This window comes from Euleptes europaea, chromosome 17, assembly GCF_029931775.1.
Source record: "Euleptes europaea isolate rEulEur1 chromosome 17, rEulEur1.hap1, whole genome shotgun sequence".
NCBI lineage: Eukaryota > Metazoa > Chordata > Lepidosauria > Squamata > Sphaerodactylidae > Euleptes > Euleptes europaea.
Window position 1 is genome coordinate 19,796,352 of NC_079328.1, and position 17,410 is coordinate 19,813,761.

General features: G+C 45.7%; 1 protein-coding gene across 1 annotated transcript; it reads right to left on the reverse strand.

Moving 5' to 3' along the window:
- Positions 1–26: 26 nt before the first annotated feature.
- On the reverse strand, positions 27–7,154 carry CREBL2 (cAMP responsive element binding protein like 2). Its single transcript, XM_056862311.1, has 4 exons — positions 7,132–7,154; positions 4,929–5,126; positions 2,148–2,295; positions 27–67 (listed from the first exon to the last, which is right to left on the reverse strand). The coding sequence occupies exons 1-4, from the start codon at positions 7,144–7,146 to the stop codon at positions 27–29; spliced, it is 402 nt and encodes a 133-aa protein (XP_056718289.1). The 5' UTR covers positions 7,147–7,154.
- Between the last annotated feature and the right edge of the window lie 10,256 nt (positions 7,155–17,410).

A 17,410-nucleotide genomic window follows, 5' to 3' on the forward strand; every position in this document is an offset into this window, starting at 1 on the left:
GTTGACTTGTGGTCAGTTGCTTCTGGTCAGTCCATCATAATCACCACGTTCCAGGCAAACATGGTAACTGACGGGCATCACAACGGAGGAGAGGGATCACGCAAAGACTTTCAGGTCACCACCGCTCAGTTACTTCAGCTTTTTGAAATACAGATGTGGTCTTCTCTCACAGCAACTCAACCTTCACCCTGAAAGAGATGGCAAACATAATTACAACTCCTATATAGCTTATTCTTAAGTCCAGTCGATCAGTCGAAGACCAGTGTGGTGTAGTGGTTAAGAGCGTTGGTTTGGAGCAGTGGAGTCTGATCTGGAGAACCGGGTTTGATTCCCCAATCCTCCCCATGAGCGGCGGAGGCTAATCTGGTGAACTGGGTTTGTTTCCCCACTCCTCCACATTAAGCCAGCTGGGGAGATCTTGGGCCAGTCACACTCTCTCAGCCTCGCCTACCTCACAGAGTGTCTGTTGTGGGGAGGGGAAGGGAAGGTCATTGTAAGCTGGTTTGATTCTTCTTTAAGTGGTAGAGAAAGTCGGCATATAAAAACCAATTCTTCTTTTATTATGGGCAACACCGACACAGCAGCCATTTACTTATTTAAAGTTATATGCCACCTTTTTGCCCCAGAGGCCAGGGGTTCACTACCAATATAACGTTACCTGGACTCATCACAGGAAAAGGGCTATTAACACCGCCAAGGTAAATAGTACAGCAATCTCCAAACTTTATTTTTCTGGAAGAGGAAATCACTATATTCCGGCAGCTTTAAAAGTCTTTAATGCCAAAATAGGGACACAATTACTTTATGGTGCCCCTATATGGATCCAAGCATCTGATAAATCCATAGAACAACCCCAATCATATTTTTTGAGAAACGTTTTTGGAGTACCACCACGTGTTCCCTATGCGGCTCTCTGCCTTGAATGTGGACAGAATCCAATAATAACTAAAATGTGGCTTATTACTATCAAGTACTGGCTTCACCTTTTGTTCCACTCAAATCCTTCTAGCTATGTATTTCAATTCCTCTTAGACTCTAACGACTCGAACTGGATCTCTCATATAGAACTGAAAATAAGGTACCTCGGCATCACTATAGATTCCCTTTTTCTACTTACTGAATCTGCGGCCTTCTCAATTATAAGAACCAAATTATTTCAACATGAGTTCCATTCGTCTGCTACTAAGACATGCTCGCCTCTTCACCACGGAATATTTCCTAAATCTGGTGAAACTGCCACGTATTTATATCAACTGTACACTCCAGGAGTGCGCAGGGCTTTTTCTTTAGCCAGACTTAATATTACCATCAGCCTTACTAACTGGCCGTTATACTGGTGTCCCCCTTCCCGATAGACTGTGCCCTTGCTCTATGGAAGAGACGGAAATCATACAACATGTTCTCCTTCCCCTTGTATCAAAGATTACGATTAAAACTCTTAAATCCTAGTTTGAGTCAGATGGAGGGACTTTCTAACAGTTCAAAGGTTCTCACCCTTCTTAATAACCAAGACCCTAAAATAATAGAAATTGTGGCTAATTTTTTTGTTGGTGTGATGGCAATTTGCTCTTTTTAATAAGTTATTACATTTTTTACTGTACTAGGGTGAACGTTGTATATGCCAATAAAGGTATCTGAACTGAACTGCCCCAGAGGCCATTCAAGGTGACCTGCAATTTTTTTTTAAAAAAAAAAGCATCTAGATAATGGATTCGCCTCTCCCTTCACTCTCACTGCTTGCCTGGCCAGCAGAACTGGTCCTCATTCCTTTTTCCTGCCAGTTTTTTAACCGACAACTCTGCAGGCAGGGTTTGTCCTTTTTTACTTTGATCCTGGACAGCTTCTAGTGCAGGGGTGTCAAACATACAGCCCAAGGGCCGGATCCGGCCCCTTGAGAGTTCTTATCCGACCTGTGAGCCAGCCAAGGTAGGCCCACCTCCAATCTGGGCTGGCGAGGCATGGCCCGACCAAGTAATATTTATGTTATATCCGGCCCTCGTAACAAATTAGTTTGACACTCCGTTCTAGTGATTCAGGCAACGTATTAATTTACTCACTGGAAGCCGTGGCTCCTTGACAGCCTTAGACACCCACCTGAGCCAGGCAGTCATAAGACAAGAAGACTAACCCGCGCAGTCAACACTTACATGGACTGTGGTTGTTGGTGTCTGCCTTGGCAGCCTTGGTGAGCTTGTTAGAGTTCTGCTGGGGTTTGCTTGGCTCTTCCCCGCTGAGGAGGGCTTTGATCTCAGAGGGGATTTTTCCTTGGTCCATTGCCGTGCACCACTGTTTGTACTAAAACACATACCAACAGAACAAACACTCAAATATGTCCCAGATTCCTTTAACTCCAAATGTAACTACTTATTGAACAATTGTTCATCTCAAATATTGGAGACGGTGGCACAGTTTTTAAAGTTTGATTTAAAAGCCCACCAAACAGTTAACTAGATGGCAGTATCAACAAACAATGTTATTGTTTAGTATCAACAGGCACAATACAAAAGGATAAGAAAGGAATGGAAATATTAAAAGGTGCCCTTTAAAAAATAGTTAATAGACAGTTACATTGTTTATTGATACTACAATATGTAGTATCAACAATGTAACAGCTTATTAACTATTTTTTAAAGGGCACCTTTTAATATTTCCATTCCTTTCGTATCCTTTTGCATTGTGTCTTTTTATGCTAGTAAAGGAATGATTGATGCTCACTCACAAACTGACCGCATCACAGAAGCAGAAGCTTTCCCACAGGTGTGATTACTGCACGTCCAGCTCTCTGCTCCAAAACATGCACAATTCCACACAAGTGCTGGCTGGGGGATGGGTGGGGGGCACGGGGGGCGGGTAGGGAGCAAGAATGGGGGTTTGGGTGCATAGTTCAGCATCATTGGTTCCCCTTTCCTTTTATGAAAGAGGAAGCTTCTAGCACGAATGGCTGCCAAGGTATTTTATGTAGCTGTGCGGGCACTGCCCGGTAAAAATCTCAGAAGCAGAGACAGGCTGCTGAATAAGATTCCTGACAACCATGGGGTATTATGCACAGCTCCACACTCCTGTCTACATCTAGCACTGACGTCTTGGAAGTCAATTTTGTGTATTTTTTGTTCAGCTGTTTATCAGGATACATAGTAGACAGACGTAGGTGTGTATAATGTATTTGTATATGTGACTATGATGAGAATTGATATGCCTATGTTATTTGGACATTTAATTTACCTTGAATATAATAGCTATTTTTGAATTATTCTTACAATACCTTGTATAGTGAATTTTTTGGTCGACCTATGTACATTTTGGTTCTACATCTAGCAAAAGCAGAGCGACATCAAACAGCAAAAGTTGCAGAGTAAGTGAGAAGTTATACAACTTTGCTTTTGTGGTTTACGGTGGCAGCAACACTATTCCTTTCTTGGCTGTGGATCTGGACATGGGATTCTTTTGGCAAGTGCATCGAGTTCTCCTGATGAGCAGGCCTGCCCTTCCAATCCCAAGACATGGCACTCCCTGGTAGTCCTGGGCTTTTAAAAGGCGCACAGCAGTAGGAAGGGGTGGAAGATGTGGCTTTGACTCGGCAGCACCACCGAGTCAGGGAAGAGATTAAGCCTCCCAGCCTTCTGTGCTTCTCAACGCTCAGCATGAGAGGGAGAAGCAGCCACTGGATAACCTGCAGCATCTATAACATCTCTTAGGCCAAGACCAATCAGATGGGGGTTGGCATTGGCTGGGGAAGGAGCCTCAGTTCAAGGGACTGGTCCTCTTTTGCTCCCACTGCAAAGAGCCCATCCCAGGGCTCAGACTTCAAAATTCAACCTGCTCAGGGTTCCCCCACCAGGTTCAATGGGTTTAGCTCCAAGTACAGGCTCACTGCCCTCACTACACCTGCCAGCTTGATGTAGTGGTTAAGAGCAGTGGTTTGGAGAGGTGGAGTCTGATCTGGAGAACCGGGTTTGATTCCCCATTCCTCCGCATGAGCAGCAGAGGCTAATCTGGTGAACTGGATTTGTTTCCCCACTCCTACACACAAAGCCAGCTGGGACCTTGGGCAAGTCATACTCTCTCAGCCTCACCTACCTCATAGGGTGTCTGTTGTGGGGAGGGGAAGGTGATTATAAGCCGGTTTGAATCTCCCTTAAGTGGTAGAGAAAGTCGGCATATAAAAACCAACTCTTCTTCTTCTTCTCACTTGCCTTTAGCTCTCAAGGGCTTTGCACATTTAGCCAAGTTAATGTGCCATGGGGCACTGGGATTATAGAACACCTCTCTGCTTCGGCTATGGCATATGCAGCACACACAATCTTTGACCATTCAAAATTTGTACCTTTCCTAAAATGGGAGTGAGGATGGCAAGTGTCACATGTACAGAGCCCATGCTTATAGAAACGTTCCACAAGTATTATATGGTATCAAAAATGCATGAAGGGCAAGCAGGCAAAGGCCCAATCTTGCTCTCACACAGCTCACCTGCTGGAGTGGACGCAGAGTGCTATTTATCACAGTGTCAATGTCACCACTGGGTAAACCAGCTGACGAAGCCCATATTGATGGGCATTTTACTACTCACTTAAGGTTAACATGTGGCAAAAATTCTCCTTTTGCTACTTAGCAGGATGACATAGATGACTTCTCTATCCTGAAGTCCACAAGCGTATCCAAGGGGCAGTTTGCTCACTGCACCAAGTGAGAAGAATTTTTACACACATCAAGGGCGGGACAGGGGCAGCCGCCACTAGACGCAAGAGTGTGGTAGATGGGCCAGGTTTTCGGCCATCTCTGTTAGTCTCTTGCCATGTACCCCCCCCACAAAAAAGGGGGTCGCCGTAAGTTGGCTGCAACTTGATGGCACTTTACACAAAAGGCTCAGAGTTCAAAACTAGGATTAGATTTTTTAAAAACCACACAGACACAGAGAGAAACTCAGTTACCATGTCTAACTCTTCTCGCAGCGCACAGATTGCCCTCTCTCTACTTGACACCAGCTCTTCCAGGTACTGGTACCTCAGCTTCTTCCTCGCCCTGCATTCTCGCGCGCTCTGCCGACTCCTCTCAAGCTTGGCTTTCAAATCTATTTTGGCTGGTTTACGGCCTCGCTTCCCCGGCTTCTTCACTTTGCCTCCAGCCACCTAGAAGGAAGGCCGAAAGCATCACTTCAGCAACAAGTGGAAGAAAAAGATCTCTCAGGAATCAGGGTTGTAAAATGTTAAAAGAAAAGAACATTACCAGCATCCTAGCTGGCAATTGCTCTGTAGCCTCAGGTAATCCGTTTTTCAGCTGTCATCAAGAGAACGCATATGAAATGTTACAGAAATTCTTTTACTTTTTAAATATATATAATATATATATTATTGCCCGAGGCCTCCCAAAGGGACTTCAATAGGATACACACTTCTAGGAAACTTCATTTGAAGATCACCACAAACTCATTAGTGGTGACTACTTTGGTGGTGATTACACTGGGTGGTTCAAATGTCAGACTAGGATCTGACAAAGCCAGGGTTGAATCCCCACTCTGCTGTGAAAACTCACTGGGTGATTTCAGACCAGTCACCTACTGTCAGCCTAATCTATCTCACAGGGTTGCTGTGAGGATAAAGCAGAGGATACAAGAATGATGTAAACCTCTTTGAGTCCCAGTTTGGGAGAAAGCTGGGATAGAAATAAATGAAGTAAATTAATTCAGTCATTGTCTTCGTTCAGCTACCAAACTTTAACACGTTACCAGCATTAACATTTCTAACAGTAATGGGGCTATATTATTATCACAGAACTGTTTGGGAAGGTGCTTTTATAATGCAAACAGCACTGGAGACTTTACCACTGCATACAGTATGTATTATCTGTTGCCTGTATTATCCTGCTCTCACCCCATTGTTTTCTACTTATATAATACACTTTTCTGCATTGTTTAACACACCACATGTAACACTTATGCTTTGTTTCAGATTTCTGCAATCCTAGTACTATTTATTAGATGTCATCATACTGACTGGATCATCTCACAGTGGGGAATCCACCTTGGGTCTCTGTAAGCCTGGTAAGCTATAAATACAGTAAATACAGGGTGTGTTTTAGCTCCCCTTCTTTTTAATATTTTTCTTTCTGATCTAGTGCACAATTTTAACCCAGCTCTTCCCCCCCATCTGTTCTCCTGCGGCCCTAGGCCTTAATAATGGATCGGGTAAAATGGCTAGGTATCTAGATAACCTAGAGATACCTTCTCAACGCCGCGCTTTTCTATTAGCTAGGGTTAATGCATTCCCATCTAGGATGCTCTTAGGCCGATACCTTCAGATCCCTAGACATGAACACTTATGCACAGGCGGTTTAAATTTGTTGAATACAATTGACCACACCCTTTTAAAATATTGTCGAAGGCTTTCATGGTCAGAGTTCATTGGTTCTTGTAGGTTATCCGGGCTGTGTAACCGTGCTCTTGGTATTTTCTTTCCTGACGTTTCACCCGCAGCTGTGGCAGGCATCTTCAGAGGAGTAACACTGAAGGACAGTGTCTCTCAGTGTCAAGTGTGTAGGAAGAGTAATATATAGTCAGAAAGGGGTTGGGTTTGCAGGACAATGATTCAGCTCAAACCCAACCCCTTTCTGACGATATATTACTCTTCCTACACACTTGACACTGAGAGACACTGTCCTTCAGTGTTACTCCTCTGAAGATGCCGGCCTCAGCTGCTGGCGAAACATCAGGAAAGAAAAAACCAAGACCACGGTCACACCGCCCGGATAACCTGCAAGATCGTCCCTTCTATGTGACTCTGCGGGATAAACTGCTATTTACTTTGCTCCAGTACAAGAGAGTAACGAAGTGAAATGCAAATTTCTCTCGGGCGATCGTGATCCTAAAATTACGGCTACCGTGGCTGGATTTCTTACAGGAGGTCTTAAAGAACAAGAAAAGTTTTATTAACCCGACTTGTAACTTATATGTATTGCCCTTTGGAGGTATATGTATTGCCCTTTGGAGGTATATTGTGGTTTTACCTCTGTCTTTTGGCATGCCAACAAAGGCCAATGAAATGAAATGGAAATACAGTCAGGAAAACGAATGCATAAAATAAACGAGCACCCGGGACAGACAGACAGAGATAGACACGCGCAAACAAGACTCCTTACTTTGCTGTCGTCCATAAGTGCAGCTCCAGGATCCTGGCAAGGGCAGAGGAAAGCTCACCCTATGGACTGGGGGCCGCAAAGGCCCACATGCGTTGCACGCCGCCGCTTCCTTGTTTTGAACCCTTCCCCACCCCCCCTCCGCACACCCAGCTCCCGCGGCACCGCGACGCTCCCTGGGAAATGTAGTGCCGATCCTTCGTTCCTGCGTCCAGAAACCGGAAGCGTGGGAGAGCCGGTACTACAACTCCCGTCATGCCGCAGAGCTCGCCAGCGCGGTGACGCAAGGGGACGAGCGCCAAGAAAGACGTACTGTGCGCCACGAGCGAGGGCTAGAGCGGCACATCCTGGGACCTCGGGCGGGGCCTTCCTGAGTTCCGGCTGGGGAGTCCGAGTCCCAACAGAGAACTACATTTCCCAGCAGCCTCCGGCAATTGCTGGGTGCCGCTGCACGTGAACTGCTGCCTGATGCCGAACCATTTTATTTCAAATGTAATTTATGCGCGCATGAGTGAAACCTAAACATGGGTGCTTTTGGGAGGCGTTGAAGGAAGCTGCGAGGCCACGTGTTTTGTGGATATAATTTTAGGCCGATGAATGATGTTTTATGTTACTTTTTGTGGACTTTTATTGTCTACCTTCTATGCTGATAATTCTGCAAAACAATATGATCTAAAGTATACTTACCTTGGAAAGAAGAATCCATCGGTCCATTTTGTATTTTTGTGTATATATTGTACATATTCTGTTCGTTGTCATCTTAGAGCTAAGTATTCACTTGTCACCTTGCACTTTTTATATAATTGTATTGCGTTGAGATTTGTGTGCTGGTTTTGTTTTTTTAACATTACTATACAGCACAGAGCCTCGTTTTTCTCCAACCTCCAGGTGGGGGCTGGACTTCTCCCAGAATTACAACTGATCTCCAGGTGATGGAGATCAGTAATCCCTGGGGCTGGGGTCTCCCATCCAAATACTTGGCCCAAGGTCACCCAGCAAGTTTCCATGACAGAGGGGGGATTCGAACCTGGGTTTTCCCAGATCCTAGTCCAACACTTCTTAAAATTTGTTTTTCTATTTCTATCCCACCCTTTCCCGACTGCCAGACTCGGCGGCTTACAACCATAAAATACAAGATTAACAGACAAATTATAATATGATTAGATTTAAAAGTTTATTTATTTTTAAATTCCAGATTACACCCTAAGCATTAAATAACAATAACCAAATAACCAATCAAGAGTTAACCAGTCAGGGCGGGGGAGAGAAGGGGAAGGGACAGGAGCAGAAAGGGTACCAAGGGAGACAACTGTGGGGTTGGGGGTAAGGGTTGGCTGTCCATTGGCTGTTTCCAGTCACAATCCAAGGTGCTGGATCTTACCGTGAAGGCCATAAAGGGCTTGTGGCCAGGTAGGGTTGTCAGCTCTGGGTTAGGAAATAACATAGGGTTGCCAGGTCTCTCTTCGCCACCGACGGGAGGTTTTTGAGGCGGAGCCTGAAGAGGGAGGGGTTTGGGGAGGGAAGGGACTTCAATGCCATAGAATCCAATTGCCAAAGCGGCCATTTTCTCCAGGTGAACTGATCTCTATCGGCTGGAGATCAGTTGTAATATCAGGAGATCTCCAGCTAGTCCCTGGAGGTTGGAAAGAAAAAAGACACCACTGTGCATATACCTAGAAGGTTTGGAAATCAGCACAGGAGCGAATGAATATTACAAAAGTGCAAATATTTACATAAATCACTACAACATATAACATAGAGTCACAACTATACACTTATTGACACAACCAACCTAAATAATCTATCCTACTATATACAATGTCTGTTACAACAATCAGGCTGGAACAAACCAGACTGAAGATTCAAAGTATAGGTATAGTCCTTATGTCATATTCAGCCATCACAGGGAAGTCCTTGGTTCCTCTTCAAGCTTTTAAAAAGATTATGCCAAAAACTGAAGAGGGGATACGGCCGTTTTGAATTCTTTGGCTTTAAATTTCTTCATCAGTCCCTCAAAAATCAGTCATCATATAATATCTCCAGCTTACATATTGCATGCTTGCTAAAAATTCAAGCAGGATAAATTTCAACCAGTTCTCATGTAGGGTAACGCAAATGTGTATAGGACTACACCTATACTTTGAATCTTCAGTCTGGTTTGTTCCAGCCTGATTGTTGTAACAGACATTGTATATATATAGTGTGTGTGTGTGTAAAGTGCCATCAAGTCGCAGCCGACTTATGGCGACCCTTTTTTGGGGTTTTCATGGCAAGAGACTAACAAAGGTGGTTTGCCAGTGCCTTCCTCTGCACAGCAACCCTGGTCTTCCTTGGTGGTCTCCCATCCAAATACTAACCAGGGCTGACCCTGCTTTGCTTCTGAGATCTGACGGGATCAGGCTAGCCTGGGCCATCCAGGTCAGGGCATTGTATGTAGTAGGATAGATTATTTAGGTTGGTTGTGTCGATAAGTGTATAGTTGTGACTCTTATGTTATATGTTGTAGCGATTTATATAAATATTTGCACTTGGTAATATTCATTCGCTCCTGTGCTGATTTCCAGTCCCTGGAGGTTGGCAACCCTAAAATAACAGGAGATTTGGGGGGGGGGTGAGCCTGAGGAGGGGGGTTGGGGAGGGGGGACTTCAATGGGGTATAATGCCATAGAGGCCACCTTCCAAAACAGCCATTTTCTCCAGGGGAACTGATCTCTATTGCCTGGTAGCTGTCGTAATCCCAGGAGATCTCCAGCCACCACCTGGAGGTTGGCAACACTAGGGCCAGGATACCTGAAGGATCACTGCTTCCCATAATGTCAAGCCCATCAGCTAAGATCCTACTCCCAAGCTTTGTCCTCTGAGCCTCCACCTGTAGAGATGAAGCAACCGGTGACCAGAGACAGGGCTATTTCAGTGCTGGCACCTCACTGTAATACCCTTGAGGCTCACTTCACTTCACTCCTACCCTACCCTCTTTTAGGCACCAGACCAAGATCTGCATGGTTTTTCATGGATGGATCCTTGGGCAACGTACCTTCCTTGAGGAAGAAACTGACCCCTCCCTCAGAAAAAAACAAACTATAATGCATGCTTCCTACTGGTCCTCCAACCACTGGGAGAACACTGGGGAAGGTGTACTAAAATACCTACATGCTCAGAGCTTGCTTCAGTGGCCTCTTCAACCATCTATGGGCTGTGGACATGTGCTCCCAGCTTTGCCCGTTGATGAGGTCACTCATGGCTTATGATGGCTGTAGGCTGTATACATTGGACAGAGGGCTGGACAGAACACTCACCAAAGGGACCCTTGTTTGGGTGACATTTCTATAGTTCAGTTGCCAGTGGCCAGTTTTCCACCAAAGTGACCTTTTCCCCTTCTGGTAGTTCTCCCAAGCCCCATAATTAATAGGAAAGAGGCTAATTTTAGCAAATATTTTGTGTGCCTCTGTTTTGCTGTTCTCTTAAGAGCTTTGTAGCTCTAGGCTTGCAAGCCAAATTCTTTTTCCTTTCATGTGCCGTCACCAAAGCCACTTTTCTTAAGACTATGTCTATCTTGAGCCATCTTTTCTGCTTCCTTTCTGATATTTCCTTGAAAAGTATTAATTCTTGCCACTAAAAGGTGTGAGTGTTTCAGGTGCCATGGAACTAGGGTTGCCAACCTCCAGGTACTAGCTGGAGATCTCCTGCTATTGCAACTGATCTCCAGCCGATAGAGATCAGCTCACCTGGAGAAAGTAGCTGCTTTAGAAACTGGACTCTATGGCATTGAAGTCCCACCTGGAGGCTGGCATCCCTAGTTAGGGCTGTTCTCTCCGAGGCCCCCCAAAAGAGGTAGATGCTCACAAACAGAACGCAGAACCCAGCTGAAACACAATGGGTGCAGTCTAGCTAAATGTCATCCTTTCTGTGGACCATGATTCACCTCACTGGGAGAATGAAGACTTGCATTTACTCACTGAAAAAAAGTGAGACCTGCCCATGATTAACTTTGGCTAGACTGAACCCGATGATCACTAAGAGACAAGAGCTGCTTCTGTAAAACATCTTAATGGGTGGCGAACGTTTCCTGGCAGCCCCAAGCAGGCAGCTCAAGTTACAACAGCTACAGGTGGTCGAACCCTGTGGCTTCAAAATGCAGGAAAGCAATTAGAAAAGGCGAATCTCAGATCATTGCCAAGTAGTGAATAAAAGCCCATGACATGTTTTGACAATGTGTCTTCTTCAAGGGCAAGCATTTTGTATGTTTTGCTCCCAAAGAAGTGCTCTGTCTTGGGACACTTCAACCAGTTTTATATCTGTTAAACCGTTATGGCTTCTCCCTAAGGTTGCCAGCTCAGGGTTGGGAAATACCTGGAGATTTTGGGGGCAGAGCCTAAGGAAGGCAAGGTTTGGGGAGGGGAGGGACTTCAATGCCATAGAGTCCAAATGCCAAAGCGGCCATTTTCTCCAGGCGAACTGATCTCTGTCGGCTGGAGATCAGTTGTAATAGCAGGAGATCTCCAGATAGTACCTAAAGGTTAGCAGCCCTACTTCTCCCACAGAATCACAGGATTTTCTCCATTTTCTCCAGTGGCCATTTTCTCCAGGTGAACTGATCTCTATCAGCTGGAGATCAGTTGTAATAGTGGGAGATCTCCAGTTAGTACCTGGAGGTTGGCAACCCTACTTCTCCCACAGAATCCCAGGAACTTTAGTTTGGTTAGGGTGCCGCTAAGTATTACCCTGGAGAGAGACCACCAACTACAATTCCCAGAAGCACTGCAGCAGTTGAAGACTGTGGTATAAATTTAGCCTAGGAGTTCCAATTTTCATAGGGAGATGTTTCCAATATGTGCTACTGAAATACACTGGGTATTGCTGATACTGCTTTTTAGTTTTCATATATGGCCACGAACACATCCCAGTTATTAGATCTGAATGGGCCATTCACAGACCACAGAGTGCGTTCTGTAATAGGTATGCATCTGTAGGCATACTTCTCAGCGTAGGCCAAAGGAGTAAACCACGTGTCACGAAAATTTCTCTAGAACAACAACAACAAAAACCCCTCAGCTCTGCGACGGAGCACATGTCTGAGCCTCTCTGGAGAATGAACAATGTGGTTGCACAAAGCAAGACACACAAAGTACACAGCATTGAAGAAGTGACTAATATTCTGCAGTCTGAGTTCACCTCAAGTATTTCATGAATTTCACATGACCCACCCACTTTTTTCTCTGTACCTCTGCAATTACCATATCAGCAGCAATAATTCCCTGTTGTTTAAATGCCAGATAGACACATCAGCGTGACTGTGACGCCCCTGAATGAAGGACATTGTACTGCCTGGTTCGGCTCTAAGTAGGGTTGCCAACCTCCAGGCAGTGAACTCAAAGAATGCCTCGTGCTGAAATGGGAAAGTACTACGGTACCCTAAAAAGGCAAATTCCATGCTGGCCATAATTAGACGAGGAATAGAGAATAAAACTGCTGGTATCATACTGCCCTTGTACAAATTTATGGTGAGACCACGCATGGAATACTGTGTACAGTTCTGGTCCCCACACCTAAAACAGGATATTGCAGAGCTTGAGAAGGTGCAGAAAAGAGCAACCAAAATGATTAGGGGACTAGAGCAACTATCCTATGGGGAGTGGTTAAGACGCTTAGGGCTGTTTAGCTTGGAAATAAGGCGGCTGAGGGGAGACATGATAGAGGTCTATAAAATTATGCATAGTTTGAAGAGAGTGGACAGGAAGAAGCTTTTCTCCCTCTCCCATAATATTAGAATGCGGGGTCATCTGCTGAAGCTGGAGGGTGAGAGATTCAAAACAGATAAAAGGAAGTATTTTTTTTCACACAATGCATAGTTAATTTGTGGAACTCCCTGCCCCAGGATGTGGTGACGGCTGCCAACTTGGAAGGCTTTAAGAGGGGAGTGGACATGTTCATGGAGGAAAGGGGTATTCATGGCTACTAGTTAAAATGGATACTAGTTAGGGTTGTCAGGTCCCTCTTCGCCAACCGCAGGAGATTTTTGGGGCGGAGCCTGATGAGGGCGGGGTTTGGGGAGGGGAGGGACTCCAATGCCATAGAGTCCAATTGCCAAAGCGGCCATTTTTCTCCAGGTGAACTGATCGCCATCGGCTGGAGATCAGTTGTATTAGCAGGAGATCTTCTACTACCTGGCAGTTGGCAACCCTAATACTAGTCATGCTGCATACCTATTCTCTCCAGGATCAGAGGAGCATGCCTATTATCTTAGATGCTGTGGCACACAGGCAGGATGGTGCTGCTGCAGTCGTCTTGTTTGGGGGCTTCCTAGAGGCACCTGGTTGACCACTGTGTGAACAGACTGCTGGACTTGATGGGCCTTGGTCTGATCCAGCAGGGCTTTTCTTATGTTCTTATGTAGAAAAAAACAGCACTGGTGGTCCAATATATACCAATGTAACAAATATTTAAAGTTCAAAGAAAAAAAATTTAAACAATAAATTCTTTAGTGGTAAGTTTTCTGAGTTATGCAGTTGCTTTTTGTTACTATGAAACATCAACACTACAGTGGATACACAAGTAACAATTGAAAGTCCAAATAAATATGACAATGAAATTCACAAATGTGTCAATCTTCACATGTACTTATGCTCAGGTAGTAGCTGGAGTTCTCCTGCTATTAAGACTGATCTCCAGCTGATAGAGATCAGTTCACCTGGAGAAAATGGCTGCTTTTGCCATTGGACTCTATGTAGGGTTGCCAGGTCCCCACTTACCTTCGGCGGGAGGTTTCTGTGGCATGCGCGCGTGCGCTTGCCAACGCACCAACCAGCACTTCCGGTTACAAACCGGAAGTGCCGCCTGGTGCACGGGGCTGCAGCGGGCGGCCCGCTCGCCCTGGGGAGGGCGAGGGAAGGATCCTGGCTGGCGGTGGGCGTGTGTGAGGGAGAGGAGAGACTTCCCAGCTGGAGTGCAGGCGTGCGGGTGCACGATAGCCCGCCAACCCTCAGCTGGTCGGCGGGCAGAGGGGCACTTTACCGGAGGTTTGCCCGCCACCAGCGGGCACCTGGCAACCCTAACTCTATGGCATTGAAGTCCCTCCCCTCCCCAAACCCCACCCTCCTCAGGCTCCGCCCCAAAAACCTCCCACCAGTCACGAAGAGGGACCTGGCAACCCTAGCTCTAAGGTTGACTTCTATCCCTTTTCTTACACGAACATCTGAGGTGAGCAACCCTATCAATCACACACTGTCAACCTAACTACCTCACAGGGTTGTTGTGAGGATTAAATGGGGGATTGCTGAATTATATAAGCTGCTTTGGCTTTCTCATTAGGAATAAAGGCAGGATATGAATGAAGTACCGGTAAATAAATAAATGGATTACCTCTTCCACTCAACAGGCCAGTTCTAATAATATAGAACGAGCAAGAGTCAAGTGTAGAAATGCAGGTTCAGCTTTCCAAGGAGCCTGTCTCCCGTTCTGTGTGTCCATATGAACAGGAAATGTGGAAGGCATTGGAACAACAGGAAGTGATTTTTGCAAGGAGCCTGGAGTCCAAGTTGGAACAGATATGAGCTGTTTTCTCCTGATCAGCAAATACTGCAATTTGTAGCCAGCTTGGAAATGAATGGTCGAGCACGAACATCTGAGGTGAGCAAGTACAGGCCCCCAACCACCCACACACAGTTATCATCCATCTTTTGGGGTTGTATTTCCATACATAGTCCCGCTGTTTGGCAATCGTAAACAATAATTCTTAAGTACAATAACTCCACCGTTTAATTATCACTCGAACAGATTTTTTCACTTGAATTTAAAAAAAAATGCAGGAGATTTTTCTTTTTTTCTCCCTCCCTCGCCCTCCACACAGTGAAGCTAATTATTAACCCCAGTCCTTGTTAGTACAACATCCAGCATATAAATATTAACCAAAGAAGCCATTGATCTCCAGCACGGACTCCTGACTTTCCAGCTTCAACAGCTGGGTGGAAAAGCAGACCCTGTCCCACGAGCCAGCCTGCCACAAAGAGCTCTGAATGGATGAGGTTTGCCAATTTTCTCGTACAAATCTATGCAACTGCCTTTGGCTGAATCGGAACACTGGTTCTCTCTAGCTCCGTGTTGCCTTCTACACTCATTCACAAAATGTGGGTTGAGGCCCTTCTAGAACTGCTAATGTAACATGCTTCAGTGCTGAGTCTATGGAAGTAGTATTGCCAACCTCCAGGTACTAGAACACTCAGAAAATTATTAGCCTGCTGTAATAAGGAACGGTGCCAGAAAATAACCAGCAGCACTGGCTTTACAAAAAAACCCTTCAAAAACAATTGTAGATACAAAAAGTCACAAATCTATATTAACGAAATAAACAAGTAGCAAAGTGCAAAGATTGTGAGTCCAAACAATGCCTGATACATCGCAGGGTATGTCATGCAATAAGTTTTGTCCATGCAAGGAATCCAAAATTTCTGTGGTGATATTGATAGTCCACACAGATGACTTCAAGCCACACGTATAAAAAGAATAAGAACCCCTCAATAATGACAGACAGGGATCTGGTAATCGTCCTGTTTCGATGTCAGTCTTCCTCAGGGTTCAACACTGACCGCTTAGTAGCAGGTTCTGTGCTGAATGGAACAAAGATCTCTTGCTATTACAACTGATCTTCAGCCAACAGAGATTGGTTTACCTGGAGAAAACGGCCGCTTTGGCAATTGGACTCTGTGGCATTAAAGCCCCTCCCCAAACCCGGCCCTCCTCAGGCTCCACCCCAAAAACCTCCTGCCACTGGCAAAGAGGGACCTGGCAACCTTAGCTGGCAACCCCCAGGACAGGAGACACCAGGGGAGCAGAGTCTGGATAATCAGCACTGCCCTAACGCAGCTGTGTCACTTCCAGTGTGACCCCAATTCCCTCTCTGTTTTGCTCCCGCTGCTCCACCAAGCATCCCAAACATGAAAAGGCCAATCCACACATGGCATTGTTCATGTGTCCCCCAAGTGGGCTTTCCACAGATATGCTTTGGGAGTTCGATGCTCAGAACTCAGTTCCCAGGCAAGCAGGGACCTGAAGCAGATTGGGTTATCACACATAAGGTACAGGTGGTTAAGTCTCCCCTTCTGGTGCTGTTTTCTCAATCTGAAATGGCCCTGGGGAATTGCTATTTGCCTGTAGGGGAAATTTCCATGTACTGGTGGCTCTCCAGAGCGATTTCAAGTTGGGAAAATGTCACAGCAAGGAGGCTTAAGCCTCTTTTCCCCCCATGCGCCACAGTCCTGATCTGGATTGGGTACCCACACGCCTGGGAATTGAGTTCCCAGCATACCGTTCCAGGTTCCCAGCATACAATTGAGTTCCCAGCACACAAATCCAGGGGTACATCTGCTGACAGTCCACATACCTGCCACATGGACTTCGTAATGTGTGGATTGTACCATTTAAGATAGTCCACTATCCCTGCATGATTTACTGATCTGGTCCTGCCTTCCTCTAATCGGTTTTTGGTTTTGCTTTGGTTCTTCCTGCAACCTCCTTCAGTGTAGGAGGGTAATTCTACCACATCCCTCATCAGATGTGTTTGGATCATTTAAACACTTCCAGAGTGCTTGAATCATCACACGGCAGAATTGCGCAGCACAAATTACTCATTCTCAGAGGGGGCTGGCCATCGCATCTCTGCATGAGTTAATGTTCTGGGCTTGCATACTTCCAGTTAGGATGCATCCCTAGAACAGTGATTCTTGCAAAAGTAGCAGTGCTGGAAAACTACCTAAGGACCGTTCATTCTTATCTTTCAAATTCTAAATTGTGCTTCCAATTTTCACTCAGAAGTATGCCTTAGCTGTCTAAAATGGAGGGGAGGAGAGCAATGTAACCCATGTTGGGTCCCCACAGGGGAGAAAGGCAGGGGATCAATGAGGTAAATAAAAAAATAGCTGTCAGAAATTTGGGGAGCATGCCTCTCCTCTGACTGGTCTTTGAGATTTTAGACAGAGGCCATCCCCAGCCCCAGAGAGCCAGCATGGTGTAGTGGTTAAGAGAGGTGGTGTGGAGCAGTGGACTCTGATCTGGAGAACTGGGTATGATTCCTCACTCCTCATGAGCAGCGGACTCTAATCTGGTGAACCGGGTTGGTTTCCCCACTCCTGGACATGAAGCCAGCTGGCTGACCTTGGGCTAGTCACAGCTCTCTCAGCCCCACCCACCTCACAGGGTGTCTGTTGTGGGGAGAGGAAGGAAAGGTGATTGTAAGCCAGTTTGATTCTCCTTTAAGTGGTAGAGAAAGTCGGCATATAAAAACCAACTC

Coding starts and splice junctions, on each gene's coding strand:
- CREBL2 (XM_056862311.1), bottom strand. Junction 2,296..4,928: donor TGCGAGAAGAGTTAGACATG/GTAACTGAGTTT, acceptor TATGTGTTTTAG/TACAAACAGTGGTGCACGGC. Junction 68..2,147: donor CACCAACAACCACAGTCCAT/GTAAGTGTTGAC, acceptor GATGCCCGTCAG/TTACCATGTTTGCCTGGAAC.